Source organism: Pipistrellus hanaki (genome assembly GCF_964339955.1).
Source record: "Pipistrellus hanaki genome assembly, chromosome: 5".
NCBI classification, from domain to species: Eukaryota; Metazoa; Chordata; class Mammalia; order Chiroptera; family Vespertilionidae; genus Pipistrellus; species Pipistrellus hanaki.
In genome coordinates, this window is record NC_140507.1 from 59112591 (window position 1) to 59121154 (window position 8564).

At 31.9% G+C, this 8564-nt stretch overlaps 1 protein-coding gene across 5 annotated transcripts in view; it reads right to left on the reverse strand.

Annotated features, from left to right (window-relative positions):
- Positions 1 to 2581: 2581 nt before the first annotated feature.
- Positions 2582 to 8564, reverse strand: part of GRIA2 (glutamate ionotropic receptor AMPA type subunit 2) — a 124888-nt gene continuing 118905 nt past the window's right edge. For 4 of the 5 annotated variants that reach the window (XM_084884304.1, XM_084884308.1, XM_084884306.1 and 1 more), the window contains one exon: positions 7222 to 8564. This exon is cut by the window's right edge. Coding sequence is in view for 1 of the 5 variants with exons in the window: in XM_084884307.1 (XP_084740433.1) it covers positions 4446 to 4499 (54 nt within the window). In the remaining 4 variants the exon portion in view is untranslated. Of the gene's footprint in view, positions 4500 to 7221 lie in introns of those variants that run through there. The other variant, XM_084884307.1, reaches the window with a different exon arrangement.

The window sequence follows — 8564 nt, forward strand, 5'->3', positions numbered from 1 at the left end:
AGTTTGCTTCCATTTTCTTAGCAATTCTGCTCTGGCTCCAAACAGGAAAACCAAAGCTAATGTTATGCATTCCCATTAGATGCCAGGTGAGACTTGCCCTGTTATTAATGGAGCAATATTAATGTCAGGGATCTCACTTTAGCCTAAGTGACTTATTACCATCATCTTTCCAACTACACTTACTACTATCTCATGGCAACCTGAGTGCTCTTTATAAATCTACATTCTGGGCACCTGTCTGGCTGTTTGGTGAGTTCAACCCTAATTCAGTTTTTCTATTTAGAAAACACTTTTATTACATAACATTGTATTGTGACCTGTACCTTCCCATGTGACAGCTACAATGCTAACTCAGAAACCATCATGCCCCACTAGGAAACACTTCTGCCTCTTACTAGCTATGTGACTGAACCAATTATTTAACCCCAGTGTGCCATTCTGTCTCAGGCCCCTTATTTGCACAATGAGAAATAAAACCATAGCATGTATTTACTGGTGTGATGCCTTGCACATAGTAAGTGCTTTGTAGTGAAGAGCACTTCTCATTATTTTGAGAAAAGTTTAAGTACTTGAAGATGATGAATAAGATATATGTACTCCCTGCCTTCAGGAAGCTCACACCATAATAAATAAAATAACATTGTTCTTGTATTAGATTTCCACTAGGTACAGAATGTGAACTAGAACAAAATAAGTACTTAGTCAACTTGGTTTGTAGTGCAGCAGGTATGAGAAATCCAGGGTAGGTGATATGAGATAAAGAAATCTTCACATGCTATCTGACAGATTCCCAGGCTTATGCTAGGGTCCTCAAACTTTTTAAAGTGGGGGCCAGATCACGGTCCCTCAGAGAGCTGGAGGGCCGGACTATATGAACTACTAATTCCTACTGTAACACCTCGGCTGCGCTCACTGCCCAAAAAACCTGGCGGGCCGGATCAGACTCCTCTGCGGGCCGCATGTGGCCCGCGGGCCGTAGTTTGAAGACCCCTGTATGGGAAAGATTTTTATAGGGTCTTATTAATAAGGGGGTCTAAAAAAAACAATCATTATCATATCGATGCCTGTGAATGAAAGCTGGCCACATGGATAAAGCACATTATGGAAAACAAAGATGACACAGAGAATATGAAATAAAACAGGTTTCAGGCACAAAATGATAAATTTTATGCTTGTGAAAATATTTTCTTGTTTTTCCATTGTAGTGGGAAAGACCATATTGTAGTAAGAAATATATGGTAATGTATGGATAAATATAAATCTGAGAATCAAACAAAAAATGCTTTGTAATTTATAAATTGTATAATATTATTAATTTTTTTCTATGCAGAAGTTTCATGTAACCTACAAACCCAGATATTAGTATTTTTAGTCTAATAGAGCTAAAAATCACTATCTTAATGAATGTTTTAGGGCATTACTCAATCTATAATATCAACCTGCTTGTTCTTCACAGTTTCATTTTAAAACTATTTCACATTTTCTAGAAGCAAATTAATATGTAATAATTATAATGTGTATTTGTATTTATAATCCCACCTTTTTAAAAAAAATGGTTTTAGGAAAGCCAGTGAGCACAGATGGGCATGTATATTTCTTTACCAATTATTAACTGAAATATTATGTTTTCCTCCCAAATATTTAAGACATCAAGAAAAATAAATATAAGTAGTGGCATAAAAAACACACATATGTAAGCCATAACATTCTGTCACGCTATATCTCTGGCCAGTTCTATGCCATATGTCCCATCTGGAGTAAGAAAAGTTTCTGAACAGAAATTAAATCTCAAGAGTACATCCTAATTCAAACATTAATTTTTTTTAAAAAGTTGTCCTGATGAGAACATTCCTACTCTTTTACTATATAGATGTGCATCTGAGAACTGAGAAGATCTTATCACTAGATAAGAAAGGAAAAGGAAATGACAGGAATAGGGAATTAGCCCTGGGTTATGATCCAGAGGTATACAGTTCTATGCAGTTGGCCAATGACTTCATCTTTTTATGCCACAGTCAGTCTATCATCAGGGAAATGGGTTTCCTAAAGATGAATATGACACAAGGAAGGGAACCAACTCTTCTTCTTCAATGTTGGGAACTGTTAATTCAGATGTACTCAAGGCACATACTCTTTTCCTATATCCAGAACACCATTTTCAGATAGGAAGCACAGTTTTGTTTTCCATTATGTATTGGGGGTTTTTTAATGAAGGAAATGAGAAAGACGAGATATTGTGTAAAAAAACTCCAAAATATTTTCCCACGTGGAGATGATTTAGCAACTAATTAGGAAGCACAAACCTTGGAAGTTCAATTTTGAAGATTTAAACACTTTAAAATAAATTTCAAACACAAAAAATCAAGGCCTAATTCTGGATGTGAGTTTAGTTACATTGACATACACTACCTTAAATAGTTGCTTAATTCCCTCTTGAAAACCCCTTAAAAAATCTACTTTAATCCCTTTAAAATTTTTGAGTTAAAAAAACTCAGAAAATATGAAAAACAGTGTTATAAATAATTAGCAGGAAAAAATGCTATAGAGGATGTGGAATTTTTTTTTTAATACACACATGAACATACACACAGAAACATAAACATTAAATAAAAAGGAACAATGACATGTCATTCGCTTTAACACAAATAGCTGACAAGATAATACACATAAAACAGATGTGGAAGGTTTTTTAAGATACAGACCAAATATACTTATAAATCAAAAACTGCATTTTATTTTAAAAAGAAACCTAAATAAGGATGTCAGCTTGACACCAATTAATCATACTAACTCATGCTGAGAACTAAGGCACATATTTGCAAGAAGAATGTGTAAGAATGGGTATGTTATCTATGATCTCAGCATCTCATAAAATTAACTATTATATGAGATTACAACTCATGACTTAAGACTTCAGTACAATTGTCCTCTGATCAATTGAGACCACTGGCAAACAAAGTCTAATTTGGGGGGAATAGAGGCATAAGCAAAGCAAGTGTATAGTATATAGTTAATAATCTATAGATTTCCATTGTCATATTGATTTAAAAAAACTTGCAAATCGTTTTCATGAGGCTATTTTCATTTAATTCTGTAAATATTTACAAAAATGTACTTTTAGATATGGGACAAATATATCTAATAGCTTAAAATTTTAGTAACCACAGAATTCTTGACCATAAGATACTGGGGAAGAAAAAGGTAGTTTGATGAAAAAGCCTCTAACTTGTATTATAGTAAGTCAAACAAATAAATAGAAAATATGCACAAATTAACTTATAATTGATTTTTATTCTGATTCTTACCAAATGGACATCCTTATCTATTAATATTGATAATGATAGGTGATAATAAATAAAATGTCATGGTTATACTGTATAAATTCCAAAATTTTAAATATATTTTTAGGAAATCCAACAAAAATTCTCATAGAATTTAGGTGTGATTTAATGTAAATGTTTACATTAAAAAATTAAATAACATTTTTAAAATTATAAGTATAATTTTCTTCATGAAAATTTCTAGATTGACAGGCTCATAGTTGAGAAATGACAGGCCTGTTTTTAATATATATTTTCCTTTAATTTTAGTTTCAGTTTAAATGCAAGATAGAGCTTAGCTACTGGCCATAAATATGTTGAATCATATTTGAATTTAACTCTTATTCAAATAAATTGATTCTAGATATATGTAAGCCATGCAGGCAGCAACAATTTAGAATTACCAAATTGTGATATTTGTTCATGGATTGAATTTGACTCTTTGAAAACAGAACTATTGATTGGATGACAAATAAATTTATGGACAATACAATCTAAGACATTTTTTTGAGAAAGGAAAATATGAGTTTATAGTTAAGGAGATTAATAATGTTATCATTTATCAGATATGTGTTCTAACTTAAAGTTTGAATGTCCTGAGTTAAAAATTGTTAGACAGAAATGTATAACTTTCAAGTGTTACAGAGCTACCCATATACACACACTATTTCTAAGTGAATGGGATAAAAAAATTACATGCTTTAAAGAAAATACAATGATTAATCTTCAGAATAGAAGTTACAAATGTAGACCCTACTTTTCATCTATATTTATTCAAAGTACATTCAACTAATATTTGTTAGATGGAATTAATGAATAACTGAATTCATAAATGAAAGTTTATAGAACTGCTTTTCTAATATGTTGAGTGATTAAAACAAAAACTTTATAACAAAACCTTTTTCTTCACCAAGTAACACTCTGATGCATGAACTCATTCCTTAAACCGTATTTTTAAGAAGAGACAATATTGCATTATGTTTTAAATAATCGAGACATTTCCTTTCATCATTCCCATGAGACAGTCCTAGTATCCACATACTCCAGTTGAGAAGACAGACAAAGGGAGGCTTGAAACAAGGGGAGATAAAGCTAGAATCCTGGTTTTGACTCCCTCCCAAGTGCTTAATCCACTCCCCCACATTCCAATTTACAATAAAATGAAATTGGCACATTAACCTGAAAGGAAAGAAGAAGAGAAAGAAAAATGACCAAAGTCATTCACAGTAAATTTAGGCATATCTAATGAAGTAACAGTGAGTTTTGGCATATCCAAAAAGGAATTTGGCTCTAAAATGGCAAAACTGACTTAGAGCAGTGGGGGTAAAGGTAGTTAAAGAATAATCTGGAAGTGCTTGAGAGTGGAATTAAAATGATGATTTGGCTTATGTTCATTGTGAAGTGTCTTTAAAAAAAAGATTCTGATGAGCAAACATGTTAAAAATAGAATTTTCACTCTTCCTGCCTCCTGGAAGAGCCTTGAATTTCCTATAGAAACTATGAAATGTGCAGCTCCGTAAGTACATGGAGGAATATAACAAATTTTTCAATCATTGGGACTGAGTATGAGAGGGATGCAGAAATAGAGCTTAACAGGACATTTTTATTTCATGCAAGAAATTCTTCATCATTTATTGTAGTTATTAAGAAGACTCTGAAACTATCAGTCCTGTCTTTGACAAAATGAATTGCATTTTAAGTGCCCTCAAAGCAAAATCTCTCATGAAGGACAAGCCAGAAATAGATGGGATAATATAGGGAAAAAAGCAGAAAGCAAGATGAATGAAACTAAAAAATGAGATGCCGTTTTAAGTATAATATATTTTTAAAATGACAGGAAGAGAATGTAAAATGGCATTGCAAGAAGGGAATATATAGAGACAGGATATACACATACAAATTCTTATGATCCAGATTTCTACTAGGCACTTTCTTACTTGCATTAGATATGAGATCATTTGTGTTAGTCTCTGTGCTTGAGTATCACCATGTTTATATAAATATCTTTAAACCTTCATGTACTTAGAGTTCCATATGCTGTCTATGTATATGAGTTGTTGTCATTTTAAAACACAGAAATAGAGAAAATGCAATTTATTGATTAGCATCTGATAGACTTTGCAGTTTCGTGGTGTAACCAAAACAACACATTAAGAGAATGAACTTCTTTTAAAAAAAATTATGCAACTTTCACAAATCACTTAATGCATCCTCAAATTCTCATTGAGAATATCATGATTATTTGTACTTACCCATCTTTAACATTAGTGATTAAAAATTAGCCAATTTTAAGTATTAGAATCCTTTGCACAAAATTTAGTCTACTTTTAAATAGTCATACTATTCTTCTATTTCCTTTAATAAGCTTTTCAGAGTTTATATAAAAATTGTTAAATAAACAATAAACTCTTCAAAGTTCATAGTGTATTATTAAGAAACCATATGTTATCATTTAAAAATGGATAATGCAGAGAACCTATGTAACTAATTCAATCAATCAAATTACTTGTTTCATTTGAAATGGAGAAAACTGAAATATTTGCCTGAATTACTACACTTCATTTTATAAGACATATTAGTGGGTTCTCAAGTGCAATATGTAATAAACTCTATCCAGCCTGAAAACAAGTATAAATACCAGAAACACATTTCAAGGTAGAGGTGACGCTTGAGTTATTTGTTTCAATTTACTGGGTTGACAGCTCTAGGAGGTGATGAGACAGGGAACAGAGGAAAGGGAAGCAGTCACATTGTATTGTATTCTAATTAGTTTCGACAAATGATTTTTAATGATTTTGTCAAGGGGTTGTACTGAAATTACTCTGTGGGGTTATTATATTGTTAATACTTCTCTTCATTTGCTAAATTTACTACCATAACCATCAAAATATTTAGAGCATTTGCAGAATTCAAAGTTAAGATTATTTTTAAGCAGATGTATTGGTGTATTCATCTATTACACATTCAATATATTAAAACCCACCAAATGTTATAAAATAAATTTAAATATGCAATTTTGAACAACTAAAATGTCTTAATAATTTTTGTAGTCTGCCTAAGAACTGTCTAAATATGAAAATAATCATCTTTTTAAAAGGCAATAAAATTTCAAGAGTATTAGTAATACTCTCAGTAAAACAACAAATGAAGGTATTTTCAAAACATGTAAGCCTGGAAATGTTTTACCTTATGAAATTTTTTAAAGAAAGTAACCTTCCTGCTCTTAAATATGACTATAATAGCAGCTGAATAGACAACAGTACCGTGAGTGAAATGGCTGAAGATAGTAAAGCATGACACATTTAGCAGTAGAATGTATCCTACATAATAAAAGGCCAATATGCGAATCGACCAAATGGTGGAATGACCGGTCACTATGATGCACACTGAACACCAGAGGGCAGATGCTCAATGCAGGAGCTGCCCCCTGGTTGTCAGTGTGCATCATAGTGACCGGTCATTATGGGGGAGCGCCACTCAGCCAGAAATCCTGAGCCAGACTCATTGCATCAGACATCCTCTGAGGGCTCCTGGCCTGCAAGAGGCCACAGGCTGGGCTGAGGGACACCCCCTCCCCAAGTGCATAAATTTCGTGCACCGACCCTCTAGCCTATTATAAAAAGAGAAATGCAATTAACCAATAGTCATATTCCTACTTATGACCAAAATACTTAATGACTGTATATTTGAAATATCTAAAATGTTAATTATTTGACCTAGAAAATCAAAGCTAATTGTATTTTGTTACATTTGCACCTCGCTGACATGTAAACTGAGAAAAGATGTCGTAGTGTAGTAGAAATAGCTGCGTTTTTTGGGGAACAAATATAAATACACTTTTTTGGTTTCTCATTATTAGTTTGAAGAACTATCCAGTAAAAAATAAATAAAGATCTTTGCCTTTTGTAAGAACATGTTTTATGTATGATTTAACTTTTTACAACACTCCGAGAAAAAGCCATCCGATGTTAGATTTAAAATTAAAATCAAAAGCATTTTCTGACATAGTACACATGAAAAATTGGAAATTCCAGTGTCTTCGATAGAAGTTATAGAAAGTGTGTGTCTCCTTGGAATTTGACGCCCATTTTACACAGCAGAAAATAAGGTACTATACTGTAAACAAAAAGGTACAGTAAAGGACAGTTGTAAATTTACATAAGAATAGTTCATAAACATTTTGGTCTTTCCATAACAGTTTTTATATAAAATGATTAAAAAAACCTTAGACAGCTGTCATCACTCTTGTTTGACCACTTTTCACTTAAATGCACACAGACATATTTATATAGCAATATATTTGATGCACCGTTACATGGATATTAAACTATGATTACTGCTTGTAACTGAGATGTGCATTATCCATTCAACATTATCCATAGTTGGAATACTCTTACATTATGTATTCTTGTCATGTTGTATCTATAAAAACATGAAAATATAACTTTACATTATTTCAATTATTTACATTGAAGGTTCAAGCTTGACAGAGAAAATTCAATAAGCTACAATTTTTAGAAGAGTAGGCCCAGAGGTACAATAAATAGCATTAATTGTATATAGTTCTCTTTTTTTGTTTTTAAAAAATCATTTTAAGTACAATACGGAAATAATTAGTCTGCAATTTGGTCATTCTAGCATTTATTATTAAAACTCAAATTGCATCTCCAACATTTCTGATGAGGAGAAATGCACTAAATCACATTTTGTTATCTTTGACTCTGTAATAAGGGACAGCTAAGTTTAGTGAAGAACATCATGATGCCACATGTCACCATGTTCAACGGAAGTGGTTGCTATTAAACCTTACATTTCTCTTTTCCTTCTCTGAAATATAAAGAGTATATTCTCAAAGCACTTAGGTAAGTGCTGCACAGGAATAAAAATATTGAAAATAACTATGGGATGTCTGTTTAAAACCCTAAATTAATTTTGTTTTAGGAGGCTTAATGAAAATAAATGTGTGTGTTTTTGAAGGGAAGATAGCTGCTTTAGATTTTTTTTTAACTTCTTTAGTCAAAAGTTACAGAAATGTAATATTTTATCCTCACTGGGCATAATAAAATAGCCATTTCACTTGATGAATGAGTATAAAAATAATAAATTAGGGTTGGGTTTATTGATGGCAATGGGAAGAAACTATTACAGGTGATTCAAAGTGCTTAAGTTATTTGTAATACCTAAGGCTGATGACAGCTCTTATAATTAAAACAAAAAAAAAAACAACACCTTAGATTTAGTTTA